The following is a 17310-nucleotide window of genomic DNA, read 5'->3' on the forward strand; positions in this document are numbered from 1 at the left end:
ACCTATAACTAAAAATATACAACTGTGTACCTGGGGGCTTTGGGGAGAAGAAGGAAGAAAAACTTTAAAAAAAATTTTTTAAAAAGAGAAATGCAACTGATTTTTGTAAGCTAATTTTGTACCCTGCAAATTTACCGTAATTGTTAATTATTTCTAATAGTTTTCTGATGGATTCTTTAAGGTTTTCTGTATGTAAGATCATGTCATCTGCAAACAGCGAGAGTTTCACTTCCTCACTCCCTATTTGGATTCCTTTTATTCCTTTGTCTTGCCTAATTGCACTGGCCAAAATCTCCGGTACTATGTTGAATAAGAGTGGTGATAGCGGGCATCCCTGTCTTGTTCCTGTTCTCAGAGGGATGGCATTCAGTTTTTGCCCATTGAGTAAGATGTTGGCTGTGGGTTTGTCATATATGGCCTTTATTATGTTGAGGTAATTTCCTTCTATCCCCATTTTGTTAAGAGTTTTTATCATAAATGGCTGTTGGATCTTGTCAAATGCTTTCTCTGTGTCTATTGAGATGATCATGTGGTTTTTATTCCTCATTTTGTTAATGTGGTGTATCACATTCACTGATTTGCGGATGTTGAACCATCCCTGTGTCCCTGGTATAAATCCCACTTGATCATGATGCATGATCTTTTTTATGTATTGCTGTATTTGAGTTGCCAATATTTTGTTGAGGATTTTTACATCTATGTTCATCAGCAATGTTGACCTGTAGTTTTCCTTTTTTGTGTTGTCCTTGTCAGGCTTTGGTCTCAGAGTGATGTTGTCCTTGTAGAATGTGTTAGGAAGTGTTCTGTCTTCCCTAATTATTTGGAATAGCTTGAGAAGGATAGGTATTAAATATTAAATCCTTTCTGAAAGTTTGTTAGAATTCTCCAGGGAAGCCGTCTGGTCCTGGGCTTTTATTTTTTGGGATGCTTTTGATTACTGTTTCAATCTCTTTACTTGTGATTGGTCTATTCAGATTATCTATTTCTTCTTGATTCAGCTTCGGGAGGTTCTAAGAGTCTAAGAATTTATCCATTTCTTCTAGATTGTCCGTTTTGTTGGCATACTGCTTTTCATAGTAGTCTCTTATAATCCTTTGTATTTATGTGGTATCCATTGTTATTTATCCTCTTTTACTTCTAATTTTATTTATCTGAGTTTTCTGTCTTTTTTCTTTATAAGTCAGGCTAGGGTTTGTCAATTTTGTTTATCTTCTCAGAGAACCAGCTTTTTGTTTCATTGATCCTTTCTACTGCCTTTTTTGTTTCAATTGCATTTATTTCTGCTCTGATTTTTATTATTTTTCTCCTGCTGACTTTGGGCTTTGTTTGTTCTTCTTTTTCTAATTCAGTTAGATGTAGTTTGAGATTGCTTATTTGGGACTTTTCTTGTTTGTTAAGGTGAGCCTGTATTGCAATGAATTTCCCTCTTAGGGCCACTTTTGCTGCATCCCATATGAGTTGGTATGGTATGTTTTCATTTTCACTTGTATCCAGATATTTTTTAATTTCTCCTTTAATTTCTCCAATGATCCATTGCTGGTTCAATAGCATGTTGTTTAATCTCCATATCTTTGTCCCTTTCTCAGCTTTTTTCTTGTAATTAATTCTAGCTTCATAGCATTGTGATCAGAAAAGATGCTTGTTCTTATTTCAATCTTCTTAAATTTATTGAGGCTTGCCTTTTTTCCCAACATATGGTCTATCCTTGAGAATGTTTTGTGAGCACTTGAGAAGAATGTGTATTCTGTTGTTTTTGCATGGAGTGTTCTATATATGTCTATTAAGTCCAACTAGTCTAGCTTTTCATTTAATTCCACTGTTTCCTTGTTGATTTTCTGTCTAGATGATCTATCCATTGATGTGAGTGGAGTATTGAGGTCCCCTACTATTATTGTGTTGTTGTTAATAACTCTTTTTAGATTTGTTAATAGTTTCTTTATGTACTTGGTGCTCCTGTGTTGGGTACATAGATATTTATAAGTGTTATGTCTTCTTGGTGAAGTGTCCCTTTGATCATTATATATTGTTCCTCTTTGTCTCTCCTTACCTGTCTCATCTTGAAGTCTATTTTGTCTGATATAAGTATTGTGACACCTGCTTTCTTTTGTTTGCCATTAGCTTGGAGTATTGTCTTCCATCCTTTCACTCTGAGCCTGTATCTGTCTTTGGAGCTGAGATGTGTTTCATGGAGGCAGCATATTGTTGGATCTTGTTCTTTAATCCATCTCACCACTCTGTGTCTTTTTATTGGAGAATTCAATCCATTTACATTTAGGATGATTATCGATAGATGAGGGCTTAATGCTGCCATTTTCTCACTTGCTTTCCAGTTCTCCTGCACTTCCTTTGTTTCTTGTCCTGTGTGTTTCAGTCTATCGATAGAATTATGTAGTTTTTTATATTTTGTTTCTTTGTTTTCTCCTTTTTTATTGTTTGTGTCTCTGTTCTGCTTTTTTAGTTTAGTGGCTACCATGAATAGAGATTTTATTCAAAATCTCATAGATAAGATAGTCCCTTTTCTGATTGCCTCTTATTTCCTTAGACTAAACCAATTCAATCCCTTTCCTCTTCTCCTCCTAAGTTGTTTTTCTCATCTTACTCCATCTTGTATTGTGAGTTTTTGGTTAAAATGACAAGACTATCTTTGTTTTTGGTATTTTCCTTCCCTTTATCTTTAATGTTATACTTGAATATTTGCTAACCTGTTCTGATGTATAGCTACAATTGTCTGATTTTGTCTTCCTATTTATATCCCTAATCCATGCCTTATAACCCGTTTGTCCCTTTTTCTTTTTCAGATATGAGGGCGTTTTTGAGGATATCTTATAGTGGGGTCTTGTGGCTATGGACTCCCTTAGCTTTTGCTTATCTGGGAAACTTTCTATTTCTCCATCATATCTGAAGGATATTTTTGCTGGATAGGGTATTCTTGGCTGAAAGTTTTTGTCTTTCAAAGATTTGAATTTGTCTTTCCAGTCTCTCCTAGCCTGTAAGGTTTCTGCAGAGAAATCCGCTGAAAGCCTGATAGGGGTTCCTTTGTGGGTTATTTTCTTCTATCTTGCTGCCCTCAGTATTTTTTCTTTGTCATTTACTTTTGCCAGTTTTGCTGCTATATGCCTTGCAGTAAGTCTTTTTACATTGACTGTTTAGGAGATCTGATACTTCTTTCACATAGATTTCCATCTCCTTCCCCAGGTTTGGGAAGTTCTCTGCTATTACTTCTTTGAACAAGCTTTCTGCTCCATTCTCCTTCTCTTCTCCCTCTTGAATACCTGTAATTCTTATGTTGCATTTCCTAATTGAGTCAGATATTTCTCAGAGACTTTCTTCATTTCTTTTTAGTCTTAGTTCTCTCTCCTCCTCTATCTGGAGCATTTCAATATGTCTATCCTTGATTAAGGCTGATTCGCTCCTCTGTGATGTCCACTCGAGCATTCAGGGAATTATTTTGTTTTATCTCGTTGATTATAATTTTCATCTCCAATATTTCTGATTGATTCAATCTCTTTTGTGAAGTAGCTCCTGAACTCGTTGAATTGTTTCCCTACATTCTCTTTTAACTCATTGAGTTTTTTTAAAAGACTTTTATTTTTCCTTTTTCTCCCCAATGCTCCCAGTACACAGTTGTATATTTTTAGTTGTGGGTCCTTCTACTTGTGGCATGTGGGATGCTGCCTCAGCATGGCTTGATGAGTGGTGCTATGTCCACGCCCAGGATCCAAACCAGTGAAACCCTGGGCCACCAAAGTGGAGCACACAAACTTAACTACTCAGCCATGGGGCCTGTCCCTCATTGAGTTTTTTGATGATAGCTATTTTGAATTCTCTGTCATTTAGATTACATATTTCTGTGTCTTCAGTACTGATTTCTGGGTACTTGTCATTTTCTCTCCTGTCTGGAGATTTAGTATAATTTTTGATACTGCTATGGGGCATGGGCTTGTTCTTTCTCATCCTGGTATTATTTGGTCGCAGTTACAACATATTGCCACTGGGTGGGGGTCAAGAGGCGCATATTCTGAGCCCTCCGCATTCTGCTGGGATCCCAGGCACTGGAACCAGTGGCGGGGTGGTGGGGGGACAGGCAGGGTGCTTTATTCTGAGTGCTCTGGCTGGCTTGCTTGCTCTGCTCTTACTGTCTGCTCTCCTGAGGTGTTGGCTTGATAAAATCACCCCCCACTATAGCTTTCACCTCTGTAGGGGGCTTCTCCTTAGGCTGCAAGGGACCTCAGGGATATTTGATGTTCCCGAAAATGGGTGTCCCCTCCCCCATTCTGTCCCTCTCAGAGGCCACATGCAGTCCCAGATGGCAGTCTTTTGGGGAGGGAGTGAAGTTTTCTCTTACCCTGTTCCACCTCCTCCAAGGGGTGCTCCAGCCTCTCCACCCTCCTACATATGGCTGTGTGGGCATCTCAGACATCTTTTGTGTTGTGTGGATGCCCTCTGTTGGAGTGTGAGTGTCTTTTTTGTTGTATCGTGGAGGTGTGAGGTTGCCAGGAAAAGTCACTCTGCCATGATGCTGATGTCACTCCTTTAGTTAACTTTTTAGGAGGATTCTTTTTAAAATTTCCTGAGCTTTTTGAGCTCTACAAATTCCCTTAGTTTTGATAAAGAATTTTCTAATAATCTGTTTCAAGAGAAGTCTGAGAGATAAGCATGTCTAAGTTTTCCATGGTATGTCTTAAGGCAAATGTTACCTTGAGTTGTTAAAGGACCCATAGTTTTTTAAATGCCAGTCCCACAGATGGCTGTGTGCCCACCTCCAAAAAAGTTTCTGTAAGTTGATTGGTTGTTTGGAACTTGGAACCCATTTTCCAAATCCAAGCATTATTTTATATAGTGGCTGGCGTCCTTGGTTTCAATGTGCCTGAAATGGAGTTCTTAATAAGACTGACTATTTCTGTGGGGGAAAATGCTGTCTGAAGAAGAGAGCATCTCCATGCACTATCAGGGAAAGGAACTTTCTTATCTCTAAACCAGCTTTCTCAGACAAGAGTGAATCCTTTTAAAGGACTGTTCTCTAGGGGAATGTGGCCTGCTTATCATTTCTGCTCACTCTAGGCACCAGAGTCTCAACTCAAATTGTCATTGGTGTTCACCATCCCCAGTTATCTATAACAAACATTCAGATGTTCTTTACCTTCTGATTACCTAAATACAACAAAAGGTTTGAGAATGGGTGTTTGCATACCATAGAATAAGAACTCTTTATATAGTGTGCTCTATGTGTGGTTGTCCCAATGGTATGGTGATCTTTTATGGCAAAGGGTACAGATACTTACAGAGACAGTTTTTTATATAAAGCATGATACAACACAGCATGCTTCCAAACAGAGATTCTCCAAAGTTCACCACAGGGATTAGACCATTGGCATGGATCAAGATATAGGGTTTCAAAGCTTCCTGGTTTGCCTGGGACTAAGAGATTTTCCAGAACATGGGACTTTCAGTGATAAAACCGAGAAAGTACCAAAGTGAGGCTGTTGGTCACCCTGATTGAGGAGTTTACTTTGCTCTGCTTTGACCTTAACTCCCACCTGATTATTGTTGAGCCTCTGACTACACATGTATCTGCTCACCAAGGGCAAGTGAAAACAACCCAACACCCTCCTGTTTACTGTGGAATGGGTAAAGCGAAGGTCAGTTTCTCAGGAGCATCCTTCAGTAGGCCTAGGGTTTAAGCAGTCTGAGGTCTGCACCTGAATTATATAATGGGTTTTAGAATAATTGTATGCAAAGACTACAGATACTCTACAGTGGGATTCAGATGGTAACTTTTGACTCTGCCATACCGAGGAAGTGCTACATCCCTTGACCAGGGGTAAATAAGGGGCAGGCCTCGCCTGGATTCTCTTCTCTGGGACTCATTCTGTTCTTGCTCCATAGTGGTCTGCTTTGAGATGGTCAGTTCCTTAGGCTTGATTGTTTTATATCAATTGCACAGTCTGAGGCCTTCAAACTAACATGGCTCAAAGTTTAAATCTTAAATAGAAAGGCTCCATCAACTGTACCCAAAGATTGTGTCTTTCCTTTAACATATTCTGCTAAGTCCACAGTGTGCATTTCCCCCAAAATGGTATATATCTGAATTGCTTTCTATTTTGTCCCTAGCCCAGCTGCATTTTGTATTTTCGTTTGTTTCATTTTGCTGATTTTGTTTTTCATGTGCTTTGAGCTGTGACGGGAAGGGCAGAATAAGGAAGAATGATGGCTTTGGAAGAGGTAGAGGCAGCAATATGCTGTGAAACTACATGAGGAAACCTTGGGGGGAAATGAGATAATTTTAAGCCAGGGAAATGGGAGGGCCTGTAGTAAACTAACGTCCAAGTTGGTGTGTGTATTCCTAGATGGTCTTCAACTGTAAGAAACACATAAATCAAGGTACTGCCTGATCAGCAATTCCTTATTGTTTGTATTAGTTTGCTGGGGCTGCCAATAAAGCACCATAGACGGGATGACTTAAATATCAGAAATTTAATTTCTCACAGTTCTGTAGGCCAGAAGTCTGAGACAAGGTGTCAGCAGGGTTGGTTTCTTCTGAGGATCTCTTTCCTTAGCTTGTAAATGGCCATCTTCTCCCTTCTCCCAAGCCTTCCCCTTCCCCCAAGTCTTCACACGGTCTTCCCTCTGTACATATCTGTGTCTAAATTTCCTCTTCTTATATGGACACTAGCCATATTAGATTAGGGCCCACCTTAATGACCTCATTTTAGTTTAATTACCTTTTTTTGTTTTAAAGATTTTTTACTTTTCCGTTTTCTCCCCAAAGCCCCCCAGTACATAGTTGTATATTCTAGTTGTAGGTCCTTCTGGCTCTGCTATGTGGGACACAGCCTCAACGTGGCCTGATGAGCGGTGCCATGTCCACACCCAGGAAATCCTGGGCCGCTAAAGCAGAGCGCGCGAACTTAACCACTCGACCACGGGGCCGGCCCCTAATTACCATTTTTGAAGACCCTATCTCAAGGTACAGCTGTGTTCTGAGGTACTGAGTCCTTCAACATGTGCATTAGGGGTTGGTGGGGGCACAGCTCAGCCCATAACATTGCCTAAACTACCTTTCATCGGTAGAGATAAAACTGTGTTTTTCAGTCTGTCACATTTATTATTATTGGAAATTAAATGAGGCTTTTGATCAATTCATTTGTTAAGCAAAGTTTTAAAAAATCAAGAGTTAAAATAATTTCTGCTTTGTTGAAAGTATAATTAGTGTACGTTGTTCCCTGTCTGAGACTAGAAAGCTAATTTTATGCCCAAATGCTATATGAACACACCACTTCTTCAAGGATAGATAGCAAATATAACCTGTGTATTTCAATATTGTCTAGTCCTTGTTTGCAGACATTCCTAAAAACTATTTACTACCAGGGCTTACAAATACAGTTTGTACGTTAATACCTAAGAAAGATAGTTTCCAAACATAGTTTTCTTTCTATTGCTCTTATATCACCCACTTCATCAACTCTCCAGTATCTCTACAGTTATATGTGTGAATCTCAGTGGCCCAGAGCTGTAGAAGCTAACAGTAGTTATCGACCTCTTAAATGTGACATTTGCCACATTCTCAACATTTTGGTTTTCAAGCCAGAAGGGAAAAGCCCAAAATTCATTACATTAGGATCCAGCACATAGCGACAACTTGATTAAGTATGGTTCAAATATTTAACAGCTCTGTGAAGGATATTAGTAGTTAATTGTATTCTTAAATTAATCTAAGCAATCATTTCAAGGTTTCTGGATATTAATTAATTCATTCCTTGGGAAGATATGAAAACATAAACCCTACCAGGTGTTTTCACTTTTTCTTTTTACAAGAGACATCAGCAAACATTTAGTTGTTGTATTTGCAATTTGATTTGTAGTTGGCAACTGGTAGTCTCTATGTCATATAGCCCATGCTTACAGAACATGCCCACTCGGAAAACCCATAGGCTATAAATCCAGAATGTTGAAGTGTCTCTTGGAGAAACAGTTAAAACTAATCCTTGATTTAATAGCATTCTTACAGCCAGAAAACTCATATGGCTTTGAGGTCAGTTCCCAAAATCTTAACATAAAACAGGATGATTCTTTCCATGAATTAGTAGGGATTTTTTCAGCATTAGAGAATTGAACCACAATATTGCCAGAAAATGTCAATTATTCAATAATTCTACTTTATCAGTAATTTAGAAAAATATCTGCTATTCAAGCAAAAAGTGATATGGATCAAACAACAGAATCTTAGGATACTGGAATAATTAGGATCAGTTATCTCAGATCATCTAGTTCAACAGTTCTCAAACTTCAGTGAGCATAAGAATCACCCAGAGGACTTTTTAAAACATAGATTCTGGGTCCCACCCTCAGAGTTTCTGTTTCAGTAGGTCTAGAGTAGGGCCCCCAAATTTGCATTTCTAACAAGCTCTAAGGTGATGCTCTCAGAGCTTCTAACAATCTCTCGGGTGATGTGGTCAAGGTATCATACTTTGAGAACCACTAATCTCATTGGGTTTTTCCTTCTGAATATAGATGTGATGAAATACCTATACTCTGTACACAGGATTCTCTTCATGACCCAATGAGATAGCTACTGCAATATACATTTCACAAATGAAGAAACTGGGAAGTTCAGTGACTCACCCAAGGTTACTTGGCTAGTAAATATGGGAACTGGGATTTGAACCCAGACAGGCTCCAAAATGTGAGTTCTTAACCGTTATACTATTCTGCTTCCCAAGGTAACAGATAAGAACTTAACGGTGCTCATTGATTCGTTAAGAATAATGACAGTTAGGTGGTTTAGGTAGCTAAGGAAACTAAATATTTAGAAAAGCTCTTTTGCTCTGCTTTAAATTTTCCTCTTTTTATCTCTAAGCCAGTTGAATAATGGTTTATGAGTCATTAGCATGAATTCAAGCCTAATGTATCTCTTACATAGTACATTCTAAATTAGCCTAGATGATATAAATGAGGAAGTAAAATATTGACTGTATACTTCATTTTGAAAATTATGTCAATGAAATATGCCAACAAAATCTTCCATTTTAAACAAGGTGTGTTAGTTACTATTCTTTAGTTGCAAGAAACAGAAACCAACCTGAGCTATCACAGCTGAAAATAAAATGTGCCAAATCCAAGGGAAGGAATATAATCTGGCTTCAGGAAGAGACTAGAACGGGGACTCTTTTCTGTTTCAAGACTCTTTTCTCTCTGCTTCCTGGTTCATCTGTCTCTATGTACAGACTTTCTCTGCATCCTCAGTTCACATGAGGAATCTTGCCACCCAACAGCTCTTAAGTTTACTTTCCCAGGTCTGGCACCTCTCAGAGGCCAACTGGCCATTCCCAAGTCTTTATTCCCAGTTCCCAACGGAGAGACTCTGAACAGCTTTGTTTAGGTTAAGTATCTTCCTCTGGTCCAATCATTTATGACTACAGAAGTAGGGTCATTCAGTACAAATTTCACTACCGGTACAAATTTGGCTATCATTATGCTTGCGGCAGAGGAGAAAATCATTGACTTGTGAATGATGCTAATGCTTCAAGAAGAGTCCACTGAGAAACTCTTCCAGTGCATGATCCATTTCTCTCTATCACAAGATATTATAGTCAGGTGTATATCAAGAATGTATTGTTCTTGACCTATCAAATCAGCAAAACCTAGAAGGCAATACACACTGGTGGTGAGGCTGAGGAGAAATAGCCACTCATACATTAGTGTTGGGAGCACAAAAGGGTACATGCCTGATGTCAGAACCTACCAAAAATATAGGTGCATTTACCTTCTAAGCTAGAAAACCCACTTCTGGGAATCTATTCAACAGGGATCAAGAGAAATGACCCAAGAGTGTAGATGTTTTCAGACTCTACACTTTGAAAAGAAAAATAAATCATAGACAAAGGATACCTTATTGCAATATCAGAAGACAAAAAACCCACCCACAATCCCCATCCCTTACTCTCCAATAGGTAAACGTAGCCAATCTTGGAAAACACGTGGTTTTATGGGCCATACGTCAAAAGAAAAACTGCATTTAATTTTTAGAACTATTAATTTACAGGCAACATTTTATGACTGCTGCTGCTTCATACTGTGAGGTAAAAAGTCTGCCCTATATAATACTGATGTGATCTAGAGGGAAATTGCTCCCAAAGTATCTAGTCTCACTGGTACATGGTGTTGGGGACTGTATTGATCATCTCTTTCTGCAGCACGGCCTATAGAACAGCACTAACATGAAAGTGCTGTATCTAAGCGACAAGCAGATGATATGGAAAAAAAATTGCAGCCAATAATTTCGTGCACATGACTGAATCTTTGGGAAAATCCAAGAGCATGGTTTTAAATCAATCATTTATCCTCTTTTTCTCTGCAGTATATCTCTTCATACATTGCAGACTTTAAAAGTGAAATGTTTGAGGAACTCCTTAAGCACCTTTGCCACTGTGCAGATGAATTCCGGGAGATCATAAAAACTAACATGCAGAGGCAGATGTTTGTTGAGCTCTTCCTGCATTGTGACCATGGAAAGGTAGGGTAAGACCCTTAAAGCAGTGCTTCTTCAACTATTTGTTGTGAAGGACCAGTTTATATGTTGTTGTTCTTGATGGCGATGTTTTAAATTTCTCTGTTGTAGACTGATACTCAATGAAAATGGATTACTAGGGGAAAAAAGGACTTTCGGAATACAATCCACATTTTTTTATTATCAGATTAAAATCTGACATTATCTTTATTACTGATTTATTACTTTCTCAAATTGCTGTAACATTTTCTAGATGCTATTCTCAACTTCTGTACCTTTCTCATCACAGACTGGTAGCAGCCTACAGAACGTACCTGGCGTGGCACTGCATTTCACGATGTAACTTGTCTCCAAATCTCTTTCCCATTCTTAAAAATGGGTTGCTTAATATTGTTTTTGTTTACTCTCTTTGCTGGTGGCTTTGTCTAGAAAAGAGCTGCTGGGAATAAAAAGCCTGCCACGTTTTATTATGCTGCCTCTTAAAAGCAAGAAAAGTTTGTACCAAGAAGTATTCCTAAGAATGGTATTTGGGAGGACACTAATGTGCCAGGATATCAAATGGATTTGAAAAAAATAGATGTAAACTTTACTAAAATATACTTGTTTATGAACTTTATATTTATTTGTTTGTATCCCCATGTTCCAGAAAAGTTTAAGGAAGCTTACAAGAATAGATAAAGTGCAAGAGGAACATAAATTTAAAGTAGGGTGAAAGAAGAAAAAACTAAGAGAGAGGGTACTAAATAAAGCTGGGAACAAAGCCCAAAATGCATATCATAATAACATAAATATTTGTTCTGAGTCATCTACAAGTTTGACTCCAAGCTTCCTAGCAGTGAATGTGAAAAGCGAAATATGACCAAACACTCTATCAACAATGTTTATGAGATAAATACAAACTGGTGGAAGAAGTACAGAAATTTGGGGTTCAAAGTATAGTCAGGAGTTTCTTCTGGAAGTGTTCATTAAAGGCGCCCTATATGGTGAAATGAACATCCTTTATGGTGCTCTTATAATAAACGAAACGACTTTCTTAAGGCAGTTTCCTATAACCACCTTAAGTGTAGGCAAATGATAGTGCCCATGACTGCAGTTCAGAAAATGCAATTCTTAAAGGAGCCAATGTATTGCAGACTGGGTTCTTAGATCCCTGCTAATTTGGCTTAAGTCAGGAATATATTTTACAAAATCTGAATTGTCTATGGGTCTTTCAGGCAATCTTCCTTGAATATTGCTTCTTTTAACAAAGCTTATAATAAATATTGGGTGACCTAGGGGTCAAGATTTTACCCCCTGGTAAATGCCTGGAGAATAACTATTCTCTGTTCGCTAATTTCATACCAACTCATGTGCAATAACAAACATAGTGGGGTAATATTTAGAGGAATTAACTGAGGTTTTCTTGTACTTTTTGTTTTTCTTCCCAGCATTTAAACAGTAGTTATGTGCTAATTTTGGAGGGAGGGTAGATGCAGTCTACCTTCTGTGCAGTCTAGATAGATGCAGTCTAGATAGATGCAGCCTAGAATAAAGAAGTTAATTGAGTTTCTGAAAATTTTTAACCAGTAGCTGAGACAAGAGTTCAAAAGCCTATAGCTTCAATTGAAAATTCTGGGCTCTTGAGAAAGAATGGAGAATCAGAGCAAGGAAGAATGCAAAATATGACATCAAAGCACTTTTTCTATTACTGGGGAATTATGACCAGCTGATGGGAGAAGAAGATTGGAGGGGATGTGACTAGGGCTTAGAGGTTGTCTGGGTCCCTAAGAATTAGTATCTGGTTCCCAACTCCTGGGCCCCAATCAGAGTTGGAGGTTGAAGGCAACATTATAGACACTCTCAGAAATTCCAAGTAGGTTGAAAGAAATTAAGAGCATCGGGGCTTATGCTTCATTTCTTGGGTGTAGCTCAGAGACTGCAAGCTTCATAGAGAAGTCCTGAATCCAACATGGCACTAAAGAGGAAGGGTAGCTGCTACATAAGGAGGGCTCTAGTGAGATAGGCCTGAGGGTAGTTCCATTCCTGTGGCTAGAGGAAAGGTGAGGGGTGTTCCTAAATACATGTGGGTGAAGCAGAGTGGGTATACAGAGAATATGGCAGTTAAAGTTCTGGGAGTGCCCCCAGGAAGGTACCTGGGGTTGGGACAAAGAGAACCATGGTAGTGAACAGCAAACACCAAAACAAAACTTCCAAATGACTCAGTGGGATGAACTCCATATGGTCACAGTCAACAACTGCTATGGTTGGCACTGCACTAAATTCCCCTTTCTTTGATGGTGGGATATTTTATAAGCCCCAAAGAAAAATGGGCAAAAGATATGAATACACAATTCATGGAATCACTATATACTCAACAGATGTGCAAAAACATTTGTTAATGATAATACCTATTGCTGGTAGGGATAGAGGGAAAGTATTTTCTCAAACATTCCTGGTGAAAATTTAATAGTTACAGTATCTTTGTAAAACAATATGGATGTATCTATTGAAATAAAAAATACATACATCCTTCAACCACATGATCTCATTCCTGAAATTTTTATCCCAAAGAAATAAATCACCAGAAAATAGAACATACATGTACAAGGATGATTCCTGTGGCATTCTTTATACATAAAAAGAAAAGAGAGAGACAGAGAGAGAGTAATGGAATGCTTATTTGTAGGGAGATGTTTTAAAAATTATGGTACATCTACATCTTGCAATATCATGCAACTTTTATACAAATTGCATAGATCTATACCAGTTGACTTAGAGGAATTTTTAAACATTATTATTGAGTGAAATAAGTAAAATATGGAGAAATGTGTATAATATAATCCCACTTTTGTAAAGAAAACAACGACAAAACTCATGTAGGTACATATAAATAGGTACACATGTTTGTATACCTATAGCTACGTGAGCTTAGAGAAACAATCATAACAAAACTTGTGGTTAACTGGAATGAGGCTCAAAATCCACTGTTCAGAGTGGTCCTTAAAGACTTCTGAAGGCAGAAAGGCTTCTCTGAGATATTTATTCAATTGAAGTTTTTAGAACTAGATTTATAGCACAAAAAATGAATAGTAGATCTTAGTCAGAGGATTCTATGAAAAAAAAAATACATCAGGGGCCTTGTTTTGTTGAGTGAAGAGCAATGATCTTCTAAGTGTTAATCAGGATCTGGAGTCCACAGTGCCATCCACTAGGTTCATGTTTCAGCCAATGTCCCAAATGGAACTTCTAAACATGAAAAAGAAACAATATGTGAAATTAAAACTACTACATGGGATTAGCATCAGATTAGACAATGCAGAAGAAAAGATTAGTAAACATGAAGATATAGAAATAGAAACTATCTAAGCTGAAGCAGAGAGAAAAAGAAAGAAAATATGTGGGCAGTTATAAAAGACTTCTCATTTAAAAATTATTTCAATGATAATTTACTTTTTGAAACAAAACTAATAAAAATATATTTTGAAGTTTATAACTTGTAAAAGTAAAATGTGTGACGACAATAGCAAAAATGATCAGTGGGAGAAAACAGAAGTAAGTTTCCTACATTAGGCATGAAGTATATAGTATTATTTGAAGGTAGACTGTGGTAAGTTAAAGATGCATAATGTTAAATCCTAGAGCAATTACTAGAAAAAAAAGAGGTATAGCTATTAAGCCAATTGTGGAGATAAACTGGAATATTAAAATATCATCAAAAGAAGGCAGGAAAAGAAGCAAAAAAATAACAATAAGTGAGAACAATAAACAAGTAGCAAGATGGTATATTTAAAGCCGACCATAATGATGATTATGATTTACATTAAATGAATATAGTCTAAACACTCCATTAAAAAGATAGAGATTGTCAGGCTGGATAAAAATGTAAGAACCAATATAAAGACACAAATAGTTTAAAAGTAAAAATAAAATTATGAAAAAAGATATATTGTGGAAATACTATGAGGAAGTGGGAGTGGCTATATTAAGATCAGACAAAGAAGCCTTTAAAAAGAGCCTTCAGAACAAGGAATGTTACCAAGAATTAAGAGGGATATATTGATAAAGGGGTCAATTTGGTAAGAAGACATAATAATTCTAAGTGTGTGTGCACCTACAGCAGAGCTTCAAAATACATGAAGCAAAAAATGACTGAACTGCAATTATAGTTGGAGAATTAAACACTACTCTCTCAGCAATTGATAGAACAAGTAGACATAAAATCAGTGAGGATATAAAACACTTGAAAAACACTGTCAACCAACTTTACCAGGAGTGTTGTAGAACGTTCCACCCAACAACTGCAGAAAACACACTTTTCAATTGCACTTGAAACATTCACCAAGATGATCATATGCTATACCATGAAACAGGTCTAATAAATTCAAAAGAATTGAAATCATACTATATGTTCTTTGACTACAGCAGAAATGAATTAGAAATCAATAACAGAAAGATAGTTGGAAAATCCTCAAATATTTAGAAATTAAATAACACACTTCCAAATAACCAATGGGACAAAAAAAAATCACAGGATAAATTAAGAAATATCTTAAACTGAGTGATAATTAAAATACAACATATTAAAATTGGAGGAATGAAGCTAAAGTGGTGCTTAAAGAGAAATTTATAGCTATGAGTGCTTATATAAGAAAATAGAGGTCTAAAATCAATAATCTCAACTCTCATCTCAAAAAGCTGGAAAAAGAAAAGCAAAACCAAATAAATGAAAAGTAAGTAGAAAGAAGGAAATTATAAAGAAATGGGCAGAAATCAATGAAATAGAAAACAAAATACAACAGTGAAAATCAATAAAAACATAAGCTGTTTCTTTGAAAAGATTAATAAACCTCTAGGTAGTCTGATCAAAGAAAAAAAGAGAAGACACAAATTACTGACATCAGGAAAGAAGGAGAGGACATCATTACAGAGCCTGCAAACATTAAAAAGACAATGAGGGAACATTGTGAACAACTTTATACCAATCAATTTGCAACTTAGATTAAATGGACAAATCTCCTGAAAAATTACCAAGTCTGACTCAAGAGGAAATAGAAAACCTGGATGCCCTTATATGCATAAAGAAATTAATGAATGCCATTAAAAATCTTTCCACAAACAAAATTCTAGGCCCAGATGATCTCACTGATGAATTCTATCAAAAATTTAAGGAAGAAATAATTCCAAACCTACAGAAAGTCTTTCAGAAAATAGAAGAGGGAACACTTCCCAACTGATTTTATGCGACTAGCATTATTCTGATATCAAAACCAGACAAAGATAGTTCAAGAAAAAAAACCTATAGACTAATATCCCCTATGAACAAGACACAAAAATCTTTAAGTTAATTTTAGCAAATTAGGTCAGCAATATATAAAAAAAGGTAATAAATCAGGATCAAGTGGAGCTCAATCCAGGGATGAAAGGTTGTTTAATATTCAAAATTCAATCAAAGCATTCACCACATTAAGAAACTAAAAAAGAAAAACTGTATGATCATCTGATAAAATTCAACACCCATTAATGACTTTTTTAAAAAACCTCTCAGCAAACTGGAAATCAATTTTCTTTAACCTGATTAAGAGCGTCTATGAAAAACCCACAGTTATACTTAATAGTGGAAAATTTAATGATTTCCTCCTTATATCAGGGACAAGGCAAAGATGTCCACTCTCACCATTTTTATTTAACATTGTACTAGAGGTACTAGCCAGTGAAATAAAGCATGGGGGGAAAAAGGAAACTTTCTTTATTCACAGAAAATCCAAAGGAATCTATTAAAAAAGTTGAATTTACTAGGACATATACATGAATTTAGTTAAGGCTTCAGGATGTAAGGTCAATACACAAAGATCAATTATATTTCTATATACTAGCAGTGAACAATTGGAAGATGAAATTTTAAAATGCCATTTACATTAACATCACACATGTGAAATACTTAGATATAAACTGAACAAAGTATGTGGAATACCTTTAGACTGAAAACTATTAAACATTGCTGAGAGAGGTAAAAAACCTAGATAAATGGAGAAGCCATTTCTCATTTTTCTCAAAGACCATATTCATGAGTCAAAAGACTCAATATTGTGGGGCTGGCCCCGTGGCCGAGTGGTTAAGTTCACGCGCTCCGCTGCAGGCGGCCCAGTGTTTTGTCGGTTCGAATCCTGGGCGCGGACATGGCACTGCTCGTCAGACCACGCTGAGGCAGCGTCCCACATGCCACAACTAGAGGAACCCGCAACGAAGAATACACAACTATGTACTGGGGGGCTTTGGGGAGAAAAAGGAAAAAATAAAATCTTTAAAAAAAAAAAAAGACTCAATATTGTTAGTTAATTCCCAAATTGACTTACAAATTCAACACAATTCCAATCCAAATATCAGTGAGCTTATTTATAGAAATTGACAAGACTACTTTTAAAATTTATATGGAATTTTAAAGGATGCATAACAGCCAAAATAACTTTGAAAAAGAACAAAGTTGGAGGATTTACACTATCTGATTTAAGGATTTAATAAATATTTACAGAAGTCAAGACAGCATAGTATTGGTGTAAGGATAGACAAATAGATCAAGGGAACCGAGTTGAGTCAGACATATAACCACATGTACATGGTCAATTGATTTTCAATGGAGGTGCCTAGGCTAGTCTTTTCAACACATGGTGCTGGAAAAACTGACTACCAGCTGTGTGGGGAAAAATTGCCTCACACCACACATAAAAATAAGCTGAAAATGGACTTTAGACCTAAATGTATAAAGTAAAACCACAGAATTCCAGAAGAAAACAAGAACCTTAACAGGAAATTTGATAAAATGGACT

General features: G+C 36.9%; 1 protein-coding gene across 7 annotated transcripts in view; it reads left to right on the plus strand.

Moving 5' to 3' along the window:
• Positions 1–17310, plus strand: part of EFCAB5 (EF-hand calcium binding domain 5) — a 142576-nt gene that overhangs the window by 64324 nt on the left and 60942 nt on the right. For all 7 annotated transcript variants that reach the window (XM_070227791.1, XM_070227792.1, XM_070227787.1 and 4 more), the window contains one exon: positions 10358–10513. In XM_070227791.1, the coding sequence (XP_070083892.1) occupies positions 10358–10513 (156 nt within the window). The remainder of the gene's footprint in view (positions 1–10357; positions 10514–17310) is intronic.

This window comes from Equus caballus, chromosome 11, assembly GCF_041296265.1.
Source record: "Equus caballus isolate H_3958 breed thoroughbred chromosome 11, TB-T2T, whole genome shotgun sequence".
Classification (NCBI taxonomy): Eukaryota; Metazoa; Chordata; class Mammalia; order Perissodactyla; family Equidae; genus Equus; species Equus caballus.